Below are 20,593 nucleotides of genomic sequence, written 5' to 3' on the forward strand. Positions count from 1 at the left end.
CCCTAGGAGAGCATGTTGCATCAGAATAGCATCACCCCCTTTTTTTTCCTTTATTTTTCTTCTGTCTGCAAGTGTATTTGCTTCACTGTCAAAGTGAATTTTTCTATGTAATTTTGCCGGGAGAATTCTTTTGTTGCTGTGGGTTCTTTTACCTGGATAATTTATACTGAAACAAGTTGTATTCATGACTGACTGAATTGGAAACAACAAAGCTTCCAACACTGGTGCCTTGTGACATGAAGACTGCACATGGCTAACAGTTACACCCCCTCCACCCACCCACCCCCCAAAGAAAAGAAAAAGAAAAAAGCAGCAACAAACCCCAAGAACTTCGAGACCCCCCATACTCTCCCTCCCCCCCAAAAAAGGGGCTATGGCCAGTCTCTAAACCACAAGCCTGTCACAAATGTTTTTGGGAGCTGCACCATTCACTCACTATCACCATTCAAATCATAACTGTAATGACACTAATTATAATATTCAGTTCATGCCTGAGCACATTTTAATCTTGACAAATAACAAATGACAGATGAAATCAATTATGCTGACACTAACAGCAGTGTTAAGTGCACACACACACACAAAAAAAAACAGAAAAAAGGAGTCACATCAGTAATTTCACAAAGTTGGCTTAGAACTGTTGCAAAGCAATAGCTACCAATACAGAAATAAGCCACCATCTTCATGTTATCATCATCATCAACAGGAGGAAAAGATTTCCTTGCAATAACAACACACCATCATCTTCATATTACCAATATCTTGATCAAGAAGCTCCAAAATTGAACTGGTTAGGTATTGTAGTTCAGTTACTCAAGGAAGCATCAGTGTTCAGACAAATCCATGTGTGCTTCACCACATTCTGCTAAGCAGATGCCTGAGCTGCAGCTTATCAAAGCGCTTGGACATCTGATCAAATGTTAGCCAGTGATCAGGGTTTGAGGCCCTGTTTCAGGATGGTGTTGTGGCCTTCGGAAAGGCACTTTACTTTGATTTTCCTCACTCCACCCAGGTGTGAATGGGTACCTGATCAGTTGGGAAAGGATAAAGCAACAGAAGGAGAAGACTGGGGTCAGTCTTTCAACACCATGCCCTAGATGCACTGGATTATACGTATAATTCACTGCCCCAGTGGTTGTAAAAGTTATAGGACCTTAATCTAGATTGCAAGCATTTACCATTATCATGTCTGTTATGTTAAGCAACAGTACCTTTAACCGTGTGTGTGTCCGGTGCATTTTACAATTAATGACTAACAACAAACTGCAAGTGTGCAATGAAATCAATCAGTCATACTGAAACTTACGGCAGTGTTAAGTGAAAGTGGGAGAGGAAGTCACCGGCTGGTAAGAGTTAACTGGAACAGGCACTGTATTAGGTCAGTTCATTTTTTTCCCTTCTGTTTGTGTACAACTAGGAATGATGTTCTTTTCTTGGCACATGCAAGATTTCAGTATCTACAACCAGAAACCTTGTCTCTGCCCTATCAAAGTTATGCAATCAGAAACTTCCAACTGGATGCTGGAAAAAGAAGAAAAAGAGGGCACTGTGCAGGCATCCAGAAGGGAGGTAATATACTAAGGGGAGGTCTCTGGCAACATCTACTTTCCATTTCTGAGTGAAGTGGTATTTTGCATCAGAATTAGACCCTTGCTGGATTCTGCACCACTGAATCACAGTTTAATATGTTAACTATCATTTTTGAAAGAAAAATACTTAAAGACTTCACAATTGTCCTGCAAATACAACTAATTGTTACTGACCAATAAAAAGCTTTGAGAAAGAAAAAATAAAACATGGGAGTTCACAAACTGCAGGCCAACCAACCTGTTATTTAATATTACAGGTCTATTGTAATGTTCCAACTTCTGACAATGTCTCAAATCTCATCCACAACATAACCGGTCAATACAAATCATAAAAGACATAAGTACATACAAAGGTATGAGCACATGCACATTCTTGTAAATTCTCATTCCTGTATTTGAAAAGTGAAAAAAAAACCCAAAAAACAAAACAAACAAAAAAACCAACAAAAACCACTGAACATCTCGCACATCAAACCGTACACACTATTTAACACAATTTTTATTTATTTATTTATTTTTTTAATGAAAATTCATGTTTTGATATTTAGTGGGTGGGAATGGTACTGAACCATTTACAAATGGACATAGCTAACGAGTGCAATTATGTTGTTTTCTTCCATTACCATGTTCTGAACAAACACCAACCCATGCACTCACAAATCTGCATTACAACACACACACACAGTATGCAATATTTTGGCTTAAGTCTTCATTTGAGAGTCCCATGGTACTGAAATTCCGAAATGAAAACAAGTCGAATTTTTTTTTTTTTTTTAATCCTGTGTCCAACTTGACCACACCCCCAATCAGTCAAAGTACTTGATATGGTGTAATTATCAGATTAATCAGAATCACTTCTGTTGATCAACAACATTACTTTCATTTTCTACCACATTTTTGTAGTCACAACTGCCACCATCATGTGACAAATCAAACAAAATTCCAGCCACCTCTGCACTGTGTCTGAAAGTCCAGGCAGCTAGTTTGACCTGCTCAATAACTTTTTACTTTACAAAATGCAAAAAAACCCAAGGCAGACATTTACAATCAATTTTGATAATAATATGACCAGACTATTGATTAAGCAATGACCACCTGTAGTGCTGCTAGAACTGCTGAAAACTCTTGCCTATATTGTGGTGTTTGTTTAATTTGCCTTCCACACAGTTTACTGCTGTTTTGAGTGGTACTTTCCGGGAAAGCTGTGGCCACTTTCAGATCTGATCTAACCTTGAAATCATATGAAATAATCGATGAGCCACAATGTAAAAGACTGATATGACAAGAAAGATAAAAACCAAATGTGGTAACACAGGTATTAGTATTATGCATGCAAACATATTACACCGGACATATCAACAAGGGCTTTTCAATTAAGTTCACATGGGATATTTATAACACTCGGGATATTCATAACACTTCGGGTGTTCATAACACTTGGTATGTTTATATCGTTGGAGGTGTTTACTGTAACCACTGGCTAAGCTGGGAAATGCAGCATGATGCCTCAGAATGACAGCAGTTTATCATCAGAGCAGGCACTTCAGAAAAATCTGAGATAAACCCACTTGAAAAGTTTGGAAGCTTGTAATAGTTTTCACTCTAATAAAATCACACCCATCTGCCTGTAAGAAGCAGTTTTAAGGTGAAGTATGAGAATGAGAATAATGTTAAGAATGTCATTAACTAACTGGAAATTGTTTGAAATGCTAAAAAATAACAATCCATTGTCTTTTCTTTCCAGTGTTGCCCATGATTTGTTGATATGGTTATTTTGTGCAACAACAGTTTTTAACTCACTGCGGACGATGGAATGCTATAGCGTTCCTGACGTAAGTCAGCATTCCTGATGATGGAACGCTGTAGCGGTTTCAACAATTAAAATTTTTTTCACATTTTCCTCATGGGGTAGTATAACAATTGCAGCCACACCAGGCATTGCGAATGTGTCAAGGGTTGAATGGAAAGTTTCTTTGTGAGATTCTGTAACTATACACTAGCTGGCGAGCCATTGACCTTGGTACCCCACATGACTAATCTGCATACATATCAAAAATGGCGTCGCAGGTGATACAAGTGGAAATTTTTGTAGCATACTAGATCAGGACAGCGGCTTTTTACTGCTGCTGAAGTGATTGAAATGCTTCAAACTGAAGGTTTCAACATTGACGAGGATGGTGAAGACGTTGAATAAAGTATCTGCAGTGAAGAAAGCTACCAGCAAGAAGGTACTGACAGTGACTCAGCTTCTGAGGGCTGTAAAGAGAGGGATGGGGGTGGGCATAAACACGACGTGAAGAGAGGGGTCAGTGGGTCAAGTACAGCGAGTTTCATTCAGTTATCTTGTGTTTTGTATTTTTTGTGATTTTTTTCCTAACCCTAACAAAAGGGTTGTCTGCAGGGAAAAGCAAGGGAGAAAACTATTTGTCCAGAGTCAGTTAACAATAACTTCAAAATCAGAATATTTATCATCTTGACTTCGGAAATCAGTAACCATTTAAAAAAAGGGTAATTGTTTAGTTTATTTTTTTCATTTTTATTTTGGAAAGACTGTTCTAGCTCAAAGCCATCGTGCAACAGATGAACACTTTAATGGTGTGACACCGGAAGTGAAATTATGTACAACACATTAACTGACCAAGCTTATTGGCAGAACGTCACAGCTAAACATTCGTGCAATCAAGTAGTCTTGACACACAACCGACAGACCTGTAGGAATCTGGTGAACAGTTCTGTGTAGCGCCCCAGTAAATCTACACAGAGTTGATGGAGAAGAGTGGTCTTCCTCACAGATGCTCTCTCTGTACTCCAGGCCCTGAAGACCTGAATAACGACAAGCTACCACACTTTACAAAAGCTCTGCAGCAGCTGTGAAAGTCTAGATGAGCAGTCCTCCCAAAGGATCCTAGCCCACTGACATCAGAGGGCAGATGACTAGCAAATGCAGGAGCCTAGGGAGACCAAGCAGACAAAGGCGTCAGCTGCTATGAGAAGAGGAGCATCATCTGGTCACTTCTGAAGCCACAGAATGAGAAAGATGATTACCATTGTCTGTCCAGAGTGCATAAGTGATCTTGGTTACACTCCCAACTGGTGACAACCAATAGCACCTTCACTAACCAGCCTCTGAGACCAAGAAGGACAGACAGCTGACCACTAGCTTCACAACAAGTGGCATGGCCATGCAGTTGCAACTCCATCGAGGATCAAACTCTATGGTATCTGGCAGGACCATGAGAAGTCAGCTCTGTTCGTCACCAGAAAAGGACTGACAGTACACTTGACAGTGAAGTAAAAGAGAAGAACATCTTGGCAAGGATGGAAGAAGCTGCACCCACTGGAGAAAGAAAAATGACTCCACAGTTGATATGAGTATTTTGTGTGTGAAGCTTCGATATTTTTCAAGGGAACTGCACTTTTCAAGAATTATCCATCATCATCATCTGTTCTGTACTGACAGCCTCCAATGTTGTAAATGTCCTGTACTGCAGTATCATGTGGTGGCAGTTTTGAGGACTATAGGACTGGGCTGGGTTAATTGCACAAGTGATCCTAGCAGGCCAAAGTTTGCTCAGCGCTACTCAAAAATGTTTATAAGTCTATGGAATAAGCACAGACTTCAGAACATTCTTAACAATAGGCAAACTTAGTAATGCGTAGACAGGAATGTTCTTACCGCTGCGCAGACGAAAGACACATTCTTCACACTGAGCAAACTGACCACAGTTAAAATCGCTCATGAAACTCAGTCCTGGGCCCTCTCATTTCCTCTTCAGGTAGACACGACTCATGTAGGGGAGGTAATAGGAGCCCAGGTGGAGGACCCCATCTCTCTCCATGGCCTCAGAGACGGCGGGAACGTGGTGACCTTGGGGGTCGTGCAAGGAGCGGAGGATGTTCCCATCCTTGTCAAGCTCCACCACCAGACCGTGTTTGGGGATCAAAGAGGTCATGACCTCCTGGGGTATCATCTGCACACACAAGAAAAGCTTTTCTTTCGACTGCTGCCTTCTGAAAATTCTCTGTGTCGATACAAGAACGTATGGTAAACACCAAGTGCAATTATGTTGTTTCCTCCACTATCATGCTGTTTTAAACATAAATACTATAAACGAATACTCACAGACACACCCTCCCACCTAAACACCTATAGACATAATCACACAATATCACAACAGAAAAGCTCACTGTAAACAATATTTCGGCTTGAAGGTTTTATCTGGAGGGTTCCATAGTAATGAAAACACCAAAAGCTAAAATATTTGTTTGTTTCTTTTTTCCACTTCTAATATGACTCCGCCCCCTTCCTGTTCATGTATCTTGTAGCATGTGAACATCATCAGGATAACCAGAATCATTTCTGTTGACCAACAACATTATCACTTTCATTTTGTATCATGTTTTCATAGTTGATATTTGCCACATTGTGCAGAAAATCTAACAAAATTCTAACCACCTTTTCTGTACTGTACATCCTGGCAGCCATGTTGACACACTCAACAGCTTTTTGCTTTTCAAAACACAAAAAATGCATCAAAATCAAGCCAGAGCTTGCTGAGATAACGTTTCAAACACTCATCAAGGTTGTTGCCATTTGCAAGGAAATAAGCATATGCAAATGAGTGGCTGGACACTTGATAATGCAATTACCCCTAAGCCGAGTATATATCCGAAGTCAGAATTGAAAGGCTTAAGCAGCCCATATGGACCAGCATTTCACTGTTTTGCTATCATAACACAGATCAAAGTTTCAAACTTTCCCTGTTTTCATCACAACTTTTCAGCTTCAAGATATCGCAACAAAACTGCCAAACAAATTTTCGGATGTAAAAATATCACCATAACAACTTGGTAAACACAGCAAGGCACCCGACATGCTTTACGATGTACGTAGTCGACGGGCGCAATAGCTGAACGGTTAAAGCGTTGGACTTTCAATCTGAGGGTCCCGGGTTCGAATCACGGTGACGGCGCCTGGTGGGTAAAGGATGGAGATTTTTAAGATCTCGCAGGTCAACATATGTGCAGACCTGCTAGTGCCTAAATCCCCTTCGTGTGTATACGCAAGCAGATCAAACACGTACGTTAAAGATCCTGTAATCCATGTTAGTGTTCGGTGGGTTATGGAAACAAGAACATACCCAGCATGCACAACCCTGAAAGCGGAGTATGGCTGCCTACATGGTGGGGTAAAAACGGTCATACACGTAAAAGCCCACTCGCGTATATGCGAGTGAACGTGGGAGTTGCAGCCCACGAACGCAGAAGAAGAAGATGTACAAAGTATACCTACCTTGGTGAGAAGGGATCGCACCCAAGGCCTGGACGCAGCAAAGTCCAGCAGGGAGAACTGACCAGCATGACGGACGCTGGCAAACCCCACCCAGTACGTGCCCCGACCGGAACGCCGGATGTTGTCAGGCCACCCGGGCAGGTTGTCAGCGAACACGTCAGACTGCCCTTGGCGAGGGCCTTTGATGTAGTACCTGCAGCACAGGGTGAGAATTAACTCCCTGACAGCTGCTCACGTGTATACTTGCCAGTGAAAGCTGTCATGTCGCTGCAATAAAGCGGACCTCGCAGGTCAGGATGTCAGTCATCATTCTTTATCTGGACTTCTTTCTGTTGGGATTCAAATGTTTTTGTTCAGCAAAATCAATGAAACCACTTAAAAGTGCACTGAAAGCAGTCACTGCACATGGCCCACTGATCTCATGTCACTGACAGTCAGCAGTTATGGGGTGAACTGTGGATAAATTGTGAGGAAATAACCACTTTGGATTACGCTGCTGGTCAGGCATCTGCTAAGAAGATGTGGTGTAGTGTATAATGATTTGGCTGGACGCTGTGACACCTCCTTGAGTAACTGAACTGAACTGAACTGTGAAGAAATATAGTGATTATCCCTTTTGTGTTTCATGTTTACTGATGTGTGTGTGTGTGTGTGTGTGTGTGTGTGTGTGTGAGTGAGTGAGTGTGCTGTGTGAGTTTTCCATCATTGTAATGTGTTTGTGAGTATGTGTGTATGTTTTAAGTCAAAGTACTGTGTTTGTTAGTATATGTCTCTCTTTCAAGTCACAATAATAAGTTTGCAAGTATGTATGCCTGTTTTAAGTCAGTAATGTGTTTGTTAGTATGTGTAGTCCATTGTACATGTCCCCAAAACAGTATTTTACAGACTAGAAGATGATAAATTTTTTCCCTCATTTTCTACCCATCGAACTCGGCCTCTGAATCTGCAAGTATGACATTTCTGGTAGTGAAAACGAATAAAAGCTTTCCATAAATCAGAATGAAAATAGCTCACTAACAACTCACAACTACCTGTACAAACCAACACACTGGGAGACACAGAACCAAGAAGGTGGAGATCGACAGAGCAGGCAAGCAGGTTAGATGACACACCATGTGACGAGAGTTCTGACGATAATATCAGGTCGGGAACTAACACCAACTCTGACTGAAGGTTCAAACTTTGCCATGACAGAGACAGCAATCAACCCACCGTGGCCCAACTTCTTGTTCCTTGCTCTGATGTGTGCCTCATAACATGTTTATTGTGCTTTAAGTGTTCAAATCAGAATTTAGAAAAAAAAAAAAAAAACACCCAAAAAAACCCAACAAAAAAAAAAAGGATAATGCATCTTTTAATCCAAAGCGCTTTGAAGTCAGAGAAACATGGTGCAAGACATACATTAGCACTGGGATTTCTGATGCTACTGGTATCCTTACAGGACTTTCACAAACATTGTGACTCTTCTTTGCACTGACATCCCTCACCGCATGATCCTGGCCTTGATCGTCTCTGCCACCAGCACGTGGGATCTCTCTGTGGACAACGTCAGACCGTTGGCAAAGGCAAGCCCATCCATCAGTTCCCTCACCTCCTCGGTTTTGGGGTCGTAGGACAGCAACCTTTCATCAGGGAGAGTAAACAAACATGTATCACAGTAACCTTCCCTCATGGAAAGTAAATAAACATTTGCGACAGTAAACTTTCACATTTATGACAGTAAACTTTCATCAGGGAAAGTAAATAAACCACAGGTACCTGCCAGTCAAACCACATCCATGACAACCATGTGTACCTGCTGGTCACACCACATCCATGACAACCATGTGTACCTACCAGTCACACCACATCCATGACAACCATGGGTACCTGCCGGTCACACCACATCCATGACAACCATGTGTACCTGGGAGTCACACCACATCCATGACAACCATGTGTACCTGCCAGTCACACCACATCCATGACAACCACATGTGCCTGCCTGTCATACCACATCCATGACAACCATGTGTACCTGTCAGTCAAACCACATCCATGACAACCATGTTACCTGCCGGTCATACCACATCCGTGACAACCACATGTACCTGCCTGTCATGCTGCATCCATGACAACCATGTGTACCTGCCAGTCATACCACATCCATGACAACCATGTGTACCTGCTAGTCAAACAACATCCATGACAACCATGTGTACCTGGGAGTCACACCACATCCATGACAACCATGTGTACCTGCCAGTCATACCACATTCATGACAACCATGTGTACCTGCCAGTCATACCACATCCATGACAACCATGTGTACCTGCCAGTCATACCACATCCATAACAACCATGTGTACCTGGGAGTCACACCACATCCATGACAACCATGTGTACCTGCCAGTCATACCACATTCATGACAACCATGTGTACCTGCTAGTCAAACAACATCCATGACAACCATGTGTACCTGCCAGTCATACCACATTCATGACAACCATGTGTACCTGCCAGTCATACCACATCCATGACAACCATGTGTACCTGCCAGTCAAACAACATCCATGACAACCATGTGTACCTGCCAGTCATACCACATCCATGACAACCATGTGTACCTGCCAGTCATACCACATCCATAACAACCATGTGTACCTGGGAGTCACACCACATCCATAACAACCATGTGTACCTGCCGGTCATACCACATTCATGACAATCGTGTACCTGGGAGTCACACCACATCCATGACAACCATGTGTACCTGCCAGTCATACCACATTCACGACAACCACGCATACCTGGCAGTAACCATGTGTACCTGCCAGTCACACCATATTTATGACAACCAATGTGTACCTGGCAGTAACCATGTGCACCTGCCGGTCACACCACATCCACAACAACTGTGTGTACCTGCCAGTCATGTCGGCCTCCAGGATCAGGTACTTGTGGTGCTGTCGGTCCCACCTGGTGCTGGACTGGCTGAAGTACAGCACACCCCCCTCCCCCTCCTCCACGTCATTGAAGAACCTGCTGACTTTGCCCGCCAGAGCATCCTGGGATGACAGCAGCTGGACAGCAGCCCCTGCCAGCACATGACATCTTTTGTCAGGTCCTGTCACTCACACGTGATCTGTTGTCAGGGCCTATTTCTCACGTGTCATCTGTTGTCAGTCAGGTCCTGTCACTCACATGTCACAGGCATCAACAACATCACAGATGACGTTAAAAAGAGACACTGGATGCTACCCTCAGATGGGCACCACCAGGGAAAAGAAAGAGAGGCAGACCACTGGACACATGGAGAAGAACTGTGGAAGAGGAGACGAAAACAGCAGGCAAGACCTGGAATGAAATCAGCTTGCTCACTCAAGACTGAAATAGACTGGAGAAGATTTGTTGACACCTTATGCTCCACAGCCAGACTGAAGATGAAGTTAGTAAGTTAGATACACACGTATCAGATCATTGTCCAATGCCAGCCCATAACAAATCTGTGAAGCAACTTGCACTATGACTGTCTTTTTCTCATTCTGTCAAATCTAGATTATTCTAACTGTCTTCTTGCAGGACTGCCACACTCAGATTAAATGTCTTCAGACAGTGCAAAATGCTGCAGTGTGGTTTTTTTGAGAGTGAAGAAGTTTGAACACATTGGCCCATTTTGAGGGGGCTTCACTGGCTTCATAATCCATCACAAACTGAATTATGCTTCAGTATGTCTGACTGAAGTTCTCAGGCCAACAAACATATATATATACATGTGTGTGTGTGTGTGTGTGTGTGTGTGTGTGTGTGTGTGTGTATGTGTGTGTGTGTGTGTGTGTTTTGATGTGGTGTGGTGTGGTGTGTGTGTGTGTGTGTGTGTGTGTGTGTGTGTGTGTGTGTGTGTGTGTGTGTGTGTGTTTTGATGTGGTGTGGTGTGGTGTGTGTGTGTGTGTGTGCATGCATGTATGCGTGTGGGTATGTGTGTATGTGTGTGTATGTGTTGTCTACTGTGCAGGCATTTAATCATTCCTTGCTGTTTTGATCTGTGTGTGGATGGCCTGTGAACACACAACCTAAGTGTAAAAAAATTTTTTACATTTTACACTGGAGCTCCCTATTTCGATTTTGTCAAATCTCTGCAGTCAACTCATTTAAGTCTGGCCTTAAAACCCTGCCTCTTTCAAAAATAGCCCCCCTCAACCCGCCCCCCACCCCCACCCCACCTCCTTAACTCTTCTGTCTTAGTTTCTCTAGCTTTCCAAAATGCATGTATCTATTCCAATCTTTTACCCTTCAGCCCTCTGCATCAGAGCTATGCATTCACATGGACTGGTGTGTAAGCACTTTGATTTGTCTACACACAAGATTCAGTGCTCTCTCTCTCTCTCTCTCTCTCTCTCTATATATATATATATATATATATATCTCAATAGATTGATAGACAGATATGAATACTCATTATTATTTACCTAGATATGAATACTCATTATTATTTACCTGTGGCTACGTTCACACGGAAGATGCCCAGGTAAGCATCTGCAACCAGCAGGTATCCCTCCTTGTCCAGCCGCATGCCATATGGCCGCCCACACTTGGTTTCCTCTCCACTGCTGCCTGCACAGGAAGGTAGCCGAATGGTTAAGATGCTTATCTGCCAATACAATGTTCCTGATGGTCTGTGTTCAAATCCCCCTCTCACCCTTTCTCCCATGTTTGACTGGAATATCAAACTGAATGTCTACTCATTTGGAGATGATACACCGGGGTCCCCAGGTTAAGCACATACTTGACGCACGGAAAAGAACCCATGGAATAATAAATGTTGTCCTATTGCAAAATTCTGTAGAAGAAATCCACTCTGATGGGTACACAAATATACATGGATGCTCGCTCTCAAGGCCTGTCTAGCACGCTGGGTTACGCTGCTGGTCAGACACCTGCCTACCAGATGTCGTGAATCTTTATAGATTTTTTTTGTTTTAATGCAATGATACCTCTTTGAGAAACTGAAACGGAACAGAATGGCCTACAATGCTGACATTTCAAAAAGGAGAAGTGTACACAAAAAGCAGCATTTACACACAAGTATACGCATGCACAAACAAATGTTTACTTGAAAACATGTATATACATCAACACATGCACACAAGCACAGAGAGAGAGAGAACGGGAGACAAAGACAGACAAAGTGAGAGAGACAGAGACAGTCAGAGACAGAGACAGAGAAAGAAGAAAGATATATAGCTGACACTTTAGATACATATATATTTTGCATTCAATCAAATGCCCTGAAGCTAAGGAGGGAAGGGGTTGGGATGGGGTGGGTGTGGGTGTGGTGAGGTTAAAAACTTGATATAATCTCATAATAAAAAGAACAAATGAATAATTTTTGTTTTCGATACAGAACAAACCACATGATAAACATACAACACAAAAGAAAAAGAAAACATTGCTACTTTTTATCTATTTATTATTTGTCTATTCAATTGGAAATAAAACACTTCCAGCAAACATTCTAGCATTAGTAATGCATCAATCGGTGCAAAAATTGAAAACTTAACCGACTCACACATAAACCTGTCATACACACTGCACCCCCACCCCCCTGTGTGTGTGTGTGTTGGACTATGGATTGGATGCACATACACACATACAAGGTCCTCAGTACTGTAGTGGGCAGTAATCCCCACCTGTGTGACACCATAGCTGCCCCTGCCCCAGCCCAACCTGCAAGCATTAAATGCTCCACTTGCAACCACATGTGTGCTTCAGACTTTGGGTTACGAAACCACATGCATGCCTTCCAATGATGGCAAAACACATTATCATCCTCAGCTCCCAAGAGACAACCATGATACCCGTCTGTCAAGGGGTGGGTAGGGGTAGGGGTGGGGGTGGGGGAGGGGGAGGGGAGAGACCAGGGTACAATTCCGATCTGGGGAGAGGATGAGGATGCTTTTAGGAGGTGCTGTGGCAGAACTGGTAAGGTGCTTGACTTCTGATGAAGTGTTCACCTGTGATCAGGTTTCAAGGCCTCATTTCAGTGTGGGTGTTGTGTCCCTGGGAAAGGCACATCACTCCGATTTTCCTCACTCCAACCAGGTGTGAACGGGTACCCGACACTGAATGGGGAAGGTTAAAACAGTGGAACTAGAGGATTGGGCCTCGCCTTCCTATGCTGAGCCCTAGATACAATTCCCTGCCCTTATGGTCGTAATATGCTATGGGGCCTTTATCCTTAACCGTTTTTAACTAACATACATCTGCATTCACTTTCAAAACACACACACACTCTTACACTTCACAGAAGCAATATCCAAACAAATGATGTATGGTAACAACAATTGTTGCTACCTTGCTGTGTGGACATTATTTTGTTCGATAAATATCTTACCACAGTTTTCTCCCTTGCCCAGAATAGCCAGATTGCTTACTTCCCCTCTATAGATGCTGACAATTCGACCGTCTGCTGTGCCAGTGTAGATGTATTCTGCAATTGGAGAGCAAAAAATACCTGATTAATAAAAATAGCAATAATGATAATGCTAACAACAACACTAATAATAATAATAAAGTATTTCAAATATGATGATAACCTAAGAATAATAATAACAATGATAACCATAATTTAATTCAAACTACTTTGAACCTTGTGACAAAAAAACAACAAAACACACATAAAAAAGTGCACATGTGCACATATGCACAAAGAATGAAAGAGCTATATTTTTAAGAGCAGTTACCTCCATCTCTCACAATGGATTCCGGACCCACCACCTGATTCTCAAAGACTCTCTCTGCCTGTGACAGTTTCTCATTGAGGGCCAGAGGTCCACTCAGTGCTGGGGGAGGAGGCAGGCTGAAACACACAGGTGTGTGTGTGTGTGTGTGTGTGTGTGTGTGTTCGTTCATTATTTTGTTTAACGTCTATCCACAATTGTGATTTTAGACAAAAATCCATTACCTTCCCTGCCCCACCCATGCCTCAAGTCATCTCTACTTTCCCTGTTCCTCTCTCCTCAATTGGCATGAAAAATAATATAAACAAAATAATAAAACAAACTAACAACAAACTAGTCAACCAGTAAAATTGCAACAAAGTGCCAATAGGGCTCCTAATTAAACTCTGAACTATTTCAAACACAAGTTGATTATCATATAAAAACCTTTCTAAGGCAAGAAGCTGGGAATGCAGATTTCGTAAATGAAAGTGGTAAATATGTTTTTTACTCTTCACATTCATATATGACATACATGGGGGTAATTTCATTACCACAAATGCATGCCACTTTAGAAGTATATGTTGTTCTTATGGCATCCATTCAAAGTCTGTATATAAGACTGCTGAGCCTTCTGCTACTGTAATATCATTTTGTTTTAAAAGAAAATATATAATCAATTTTGTGCAAGTTATCAGACTCCTTATCAGTTTATTGACATGGTTCCAGCAAGTTTTCTCCAGTAGCAAATGACCTCCTTGTAATGAATATAGGATACAAATTTCTGTGGTACTGTAAATATTCATTGCACCTTTTTCACACAACGATCGACCTGCTCAGTTTGCATAATCCCTTCGTGAGAATGTATCCAACAAAAATTAATCTTTGTACCAGATGATCAAAAAATAGTGACATGATGAATTTCTGTTGCGAGTTCTCCTCATCTTCAAATTAAGAGATTTTAATGTTTGTAATACAGATTTAGAATCAACACAAAATAGAAAACACTCTGTCTCTCTCTGTGTGTGTGTGTGTGTGTGTGTGTGTGTGTGTGTGTGTGTGTTGTGTGTGGTATATATATATATATATATATATATATATATGTGTGTGTGTGTGTGTGTGTGTGTGTGTGTGTGTGTGTGTGTGTGTGGAGCTGCACAAGTGAATGTATGCGTGTGTGCACACAATCATGCATGTGTAAATAATTTTGTGTTTGTATGTGCCAGAAACCAGCTTTAAAACTTTCTTAATACATATTCACATCAAGACCACAGCCATCAACAACAAGTGGAAGTCCTCTCCCCGTTTCCTCGCCGGAGTGAAGTCCTCTCCCCTATCCCTTGCTGGTACTGCATTGTTCTCCTTCCCGCCGCTGCCACCACCACCACAAACCTCTGTTTTTTTTGGTTTCCTTTGTTTCCTTTGTTCATCACCCTCCTGGCTGACCTGACAGCTGCCCCATGCAGGTCCTCCACCCCTCCCCTCCCCTTCCCACAACCCCTGTGAACCCCTGACCACCCATCCCACTACAACCCTGTCATCTGATCCGTCTGTCCATTGTGACTGACCTTGGCTATTTATAGACTCCTCTAAAATGACCTCAGTGTCCAGACTATTTTGGATGTTTAAGTTAAAAAACAAAACAAATCGACAATGAAAACAAAACAAAAATATGATTACATGGAAGGAGAACAGCAGAGGAAGGAAAAAGAAGAAGAAAAGAAAAAAAAAAAGAAAGAAGAAGAAAAATAAATAACAGGCCAGCAGCGGGGGTCACAATCACTGAAAAAAAAAAGAAGTTTAGTCTGTTCTCTGCCTCTCTCTGTCTCTCTATGTCTCTGTCTGTCAATATGTCTTTTTTCCGTGTATGTGTTTGTTTATGTCTGTTTCTCTCCAGTATGTAGAACCAAAATTTGTAAACTAACCTGAAGGCCACTGGCTGGATGGGGGAAGGCAAAAGTGCCAGAATGACTCCCAGCAGTATGCCTGCTGCCCCAAAAGCAAAGAAGAATGCATTCCACCTGTAACATTTAGATATCAATTAAGGCTGCCACAGTTCAGAATGGTCACACACACACACACACACACACACATATATATATATATATATATATGTGTGTGTGTGTGTGTGTGTGTGTGTGTGTGTGTGTGTGTGAGAGAGAGAGAGAGAGAGAGAGAGAGAGAGAATTTTTTCTCTGATTTTTTTTTTTAATGTGTTGAAACAATTATGCATAAAGTGAGTGTGCCTTTGGTTAGTAAACGTGTATGTGTGTGTTTGTGAGTGCACATGCATATGCATGCATATTCTTTACCGTTCGGAATATTTGGATTGGTAGTACATAAACATGTACAAACATAAAAAGAAAATAGGGGGTACAGTACAACACGAGTACAACAGATTTAGATGATTTGATTTGCAATCTGACAGCACATGCAATTTGCGAAAAAGTAAACTGAAACAATTTGACAGATGGGACATTCAGATGCCGCGAGGCTTAGGCTTGAACATGGATATTTAAGCCCATGGCGTGAGCCAGTCCCTTTCCAACAAATTATGTAACTGCAACAATTGGTCGACTGCGTGTGAACAGTGTTAACGTCAGCAGCAGACGACACTTGCCTTGAAGACGACAGAAGCGTCAAATGACTTGAGTGTGATTCCGAACCAAACTGACTTGCTCAAAACGAAGCGTAATCTTTGAGTTGACCACTCACCCATGAGATGCCTGAGCAACAAGTTCTGCATCTCTTCGTTCCTCACGCATGTCACTAGCGCTCGGTTCGATGTTTGAAACATCACCGTCTCCGCGCCGTCGCCTGACATCGCCATCCATGCTAACAAGGGAAGTAACTACGATGCTGAGTTTGTATGATTCGTCTTCCTTGCTCTACTTTCGTTCTCGTTATCCGTTTCTTGCAAGTGGTGTCCCAGGTGTTGAGCGTGTAGAGGGCGTGCATGCGTGCGTGCGTGCGTGCGTGCATGTGTGTGTGTGTGTGTGTGTGTGTGTGTGTGTGTGTGCGCGCTCGCGCGCGTGTGTGCACTGTCTTTGTGTGTGCATCAGTACACACCAGTGATTAACGGTTACTGACCCGGAGGCCCCGTACGTGTGTGTGTGTGTGTGTGTGTGTGTGTGTGGAGGGGGCGGGGGGTGGAGGTGGGAGTGGGGGCTGGGGGGTAGGGGGGGGGGGGGCAGGTGGGCTTTCCATGCATGCTTCTTTTTTTTTTTCTACCCATTTTCTTTTCTCCGCATCTCTTCTTATTTGTTCCCTGTCCTATCTTCGTTTTTCTTCCCCCCCACACCCCCGCGCCCCCACCGGCCCCTACTCCCTCCCACCTTTTTTTTCCCCCTTTGCTTCCCATCTTCCGCGCTTAACTCAACACCGCTGATCCAGAATCCCCCATCATCCGCCGGCAAACACAGCCATACACCGTCATACATACGCGGCCAGACCACCACACCGGCCAGGCTTGTATTGTCTCCTTAAAAAGACTTCCATTTTAGACTCAGACTATAAACAAGTGAATATTCTCCCACTAATCCGAAGATTAGAGTACAATAACTTGAAGGAATCATGATGCAAAAGATCATGACACCACCAACATTAATAAACAAATATTCTGTAAATTCATCAAGGAATCACCCCAAAGTCCATATCCCAATTCCAAGAATTGACTTGTTCAAATCCAGTCTGGTTTACTCAGGCGCCACCCTATGGAACTCACTCCCAGAAACAATTGAACAACACCATTGCCCAACCACCTTAAAAAAAACACATTGCCTTTCCCACCTTATGCCGAAATGTGTAATGTAAATCGTTCATTTTAATGATACTGTTTGTCAAATGTGTATGGTTGACTGAGAACATCCCTCACCCTCCATTCCCCCCTCTGGTCTGTAGTGCGGTGTGTGTTGTGTGTGTTTGTTTCTTTCATTTTGTTCATTTTTTTCCTGCGCATTTTACTAACACCATGCCTATGCCTGTATGCCATCACGGTTTGTGTGTGTGTGTGTGTGTGTGTGTGTGTGTGTGTGTGTGTGTGTTTACATATATATTTTTTTTTCTCCTCTGTTGTATCTCTACTAACACCATGCCTTCATTTTATTTAGTATTGTGAAGTGTAGACCCTATACAGGGCGGGGACTGGATGTAAAAAAGCACACCAGTGCTTATCTATTATCCTCGAAATAAAGAATTTGTCTTGTCTTGTCTTGTCAGTGAGTGAGTGTCGGCAGCCCTCAGGGAACTATTATTAATGTCTGGTCCCCACCAGACCTGACAGGAGTCACCCCCCTTGAACAACACACTCTTCACCGAACCAAGACCCAAGCCCTGAACAATTTGACCTCAAGAATTTTTCTCTTTCTTTTTCTCACCAGAAGGTCGTCTAACTCCACTTCAATGAGACCAGACACAACAGAAGAACCCATGAGCTGGTGCTGAGTTATTTCAGTAGCTGTAAAGATAAAGATAAGATAAGATAAGAATAACTTTATTATCTCCAACTGGAGAAATTTGGTCAGGTGCATTATCACAACATAGACAAGTAAACAACATGGGGACCATAACTGTAAAAGTCAACAACAGCTTTTACGAATATTACGAAGATACAAATGTAAAAAATATCACATACATCGTTTCATACATACATCCACACACTGCAGGTAATAACTAGTATTCTTAATGTAAAAACAGAAAGAATTAAGAAACATTATTTGAATATAATTACAAACATAGCTTACTATACTGCACATTGATTATAATAGACAGATAAGGTAAGAATAAAGATGAATTGCGGAAAACCACAACCAGATAATCAGCACACACCCGCACCACCACCACCCCCCAACCCCACACACGCGTTGTTTAAGTCTACGCAACTCACCACCCACTGAACCTCCAGCGGATAATAATCGTTTAGTTGCGGAGGAGCCAGACTGAGTGAGCTCTTTTCCTGAAGTGAAAACCACCTCATTTTTCTCGTCGAACGACAGTCCCAATGAATCTGCCAATGCGGAAAGCATGAATACGCCACAAATGTTTGTGGAAGTGGTGGAAAAGTATGAATTGAAGCCGCCTTCTGAACCCCCTTCCAAAGATTATAATTTGGTTAATCCCGGAGCTTCATTTCCTGGAGTATAGATCACCACAACGCCCTTCAGTGACTGTCCCCCGTGAATCTTCAAGCATAACAACGAAAGTTGAAGCTCAGTGTGACACATGCTGTCCAGTGGTTGGCATTCATTCGTGTGCCTTCAAATCAACATGCCATAATTCTGGCTGACGTTTTGAATCTGTAGCAAAAGTTGAAGTGGAAAGAGGGAGCCCGGAGTAGCAACAGCCAATGCACAACATCCAGATGCAAATGATGTAGACCAAGTTCCCTAGACATACACACATCCACTACAGTCATGATGACATTAGTAGTCGACGGTCAGACAGAAGCGGCAGGTTCAGAGCGCCAAGCGCAAGAACATCTCGTTACATTAGCTCATTCATTCCTTCAGCCATTCGCGCACACAATCAACACATGCAGTACACTCATTCATAGGACTGTGACACTAACCCCCCATCCCCGCCCCATCCTCCAGCACCACCTGAACTCTACCGCAGGCGAGTGCCTGGGTACAGGACATTTTGCCTGCATGTGGGACTGTTTGGCATTCGTTAATGTGTGTGTACGTTTATTGTGATTTAATAGATTTCATGACTCTTAAGTGTGATTTACTGAATTTAATGGCGTGGTATATGTTGTATGCGTGTGAGTGCGTACATGCGTCCATGCATGTATACATGTGTGTGTGTGTGTGTGTGTGTGTGTGTGTGTGTGTGTGTGTGTGTTTGCATTCGTATTACTCTTTTTGTCACAACAGATTTCTCTGTGTGAAATTCGGGCTGCTCTCCCCAGGGAGAGCGTGTCACTACACTCTCTGACGCTGTGTGTGTCGCGTGCATTCATTCTTTTTTTCCTCCTGCCTGCAGTTTTATTTGTTTCCCTTTCCAAGTGGAGTTTTCTACATAATTTTGCCAGGGACAACCTTTTTGTTGCCGTGGGTTCTTTTACGTGCGCTAAATGCATGCTGCACACGGGACCTCTGTTTATCGTCTCATCCGAATGACTGTATAACGTCCAGACCACCACTCAAGGTCTAGCTGAGGGGTAAAAAATACTGGCGACTGCCGCTGTGATTCGAGCCAGTGCTCAGATTCTCTCGCTTCCAAGGCGTACGCATTACCTCTAGGCCAGCATTCCACTGTGTGTGTGTGTGTGTGTGTGTGTGTGTGTGTGTGTGTGTGCATTTCATATTTATATACGATTTATTTTACATTGTTGTACAATACCTTATTCTCTCTCTCTCTCTCTCTGTGGTTTTAAACATACATAATTTATTTGCTGGATGTTTTCGATTAATTTTGTATACATTGTTGTGCAATACCTAATTGTCTTAACGCGCGCGTGTGCGTATGTGTGTGGGTGTGTGGTTTGTTGTCTATCGTCAGCTACTGTGAGTTCATATCTGACTTTTTTTTATGTCTTTTATGGTGCACGTGTTCATTTCATGTTGGTGTCTACAACGAGCCTGTGACTGCACACGTTAATTTCCATAGTGATTGATGAAGTGTTTTTGAACTGAAGTGAACTGAATAAACGTATTCAGATAATGAGCAGGCCAACAGACTTGCTGAAAGCGCAACAACGAACGGTTTATTAGATAAGAAAAGATCACTGAATCCAACTTTTTTTCTTATTTAATTTTTTTTTTTTTTTAACGATGATGTATGATGATGAAGAATATGCTGCTTTGGAGTTCCATTTAGGTTTGGGACGACAGATCTGGACAGACGCGTCAACTTGGTCCTTGAGTTGCGGACACTTACGATGCTGGTCAGTCAAAGGCAACACTCCTGAAGACGCATCCTTGAAGTGGTTGACGACTCGACTCTCTGGTCCTCTCAAAGAAAATCATCTATGGGGAAAGAGGAGGCCGTGGGTCGAATGGACACGACTGA

General features: G+C 42.6%; 1 protein-coding gene across 1 annotated transcript; it reads right to left on the bottom strand.

The window, feature by feature from the left end:
* Positions 1 to 491: 491 nt before the first annotated feature.
* Positions 492 to 16,411, bottom strand: LOC143296236 (adipocyte plasma membrane-associated protein-like). The gene is made up of 9 exons (XM_076608069.1): positions 16,298 to 16,411; positions 15,508 to 15,603; positions 13,607 to 13,722; positions 13,258 to 13,353; positions 11,361 to 11,477; positions 9,789 to 9,960; positions 8,370 to 8,504; positions 6,883 to 7,075; positions 492 to 5,560 (listed from the first exon to the last, which is right to left on the bottom strand). Exons 1-9 carry the CDS (start codon positions 16,345 to 16,347, stop codon positions 5,351 to 5,353), a joined length of 1,185 nt encoding a protein of 394 aa, XP_076464184.1. The 5' UTR covers positions 16,348 to 16,411; the 3' UTR covers positions 492 to 5,350.
* Between the last annotated feature and the right edge of the window lie 4,182 nt (positions 16,412 to 20,593).

This window comes from Babylonia areolata, chromosome 21, assembly GCF_041734735.1.
Source record: "Babylonia areolata isolate BAREFJ2019XMU chromosome 21, ASM4173473v1, whole genome shotgun sequence".
NCBI classification, from domain to species: domain Eukaryota; kingdom Metazoa; phylum Mollusca; class Gastropoda; order Neogastropoda; family Buccinidae; genus Babylonia; species Babylonia areolata.

Excerpts from the sequence above, each read along its gene's own strand:
- LOC143296236 (XM_076608069.1), bottom strand. The coding sequence starts at position 16,347 with ATGCGTGAGGAACGAAGAGATGCAGAACTTGTTGCTCAGGCATCTCAT. Across the intron at positions 15,604-16,297 it reads GTTGCTCAGGCATCTCATGG|GTGGAATGCATTCTTCTTTG; the intron begins GTGAGTGGTCAA and ends TAAATGTTACAG. Across the intron at positions 7,076-8,369 it reads ATCAAGGCCAGGATCATGCG|GTACTACATCAAAGGCCCTC; the intron begins GTGAGGGATGTC and ends CCTGTGCTGCAG.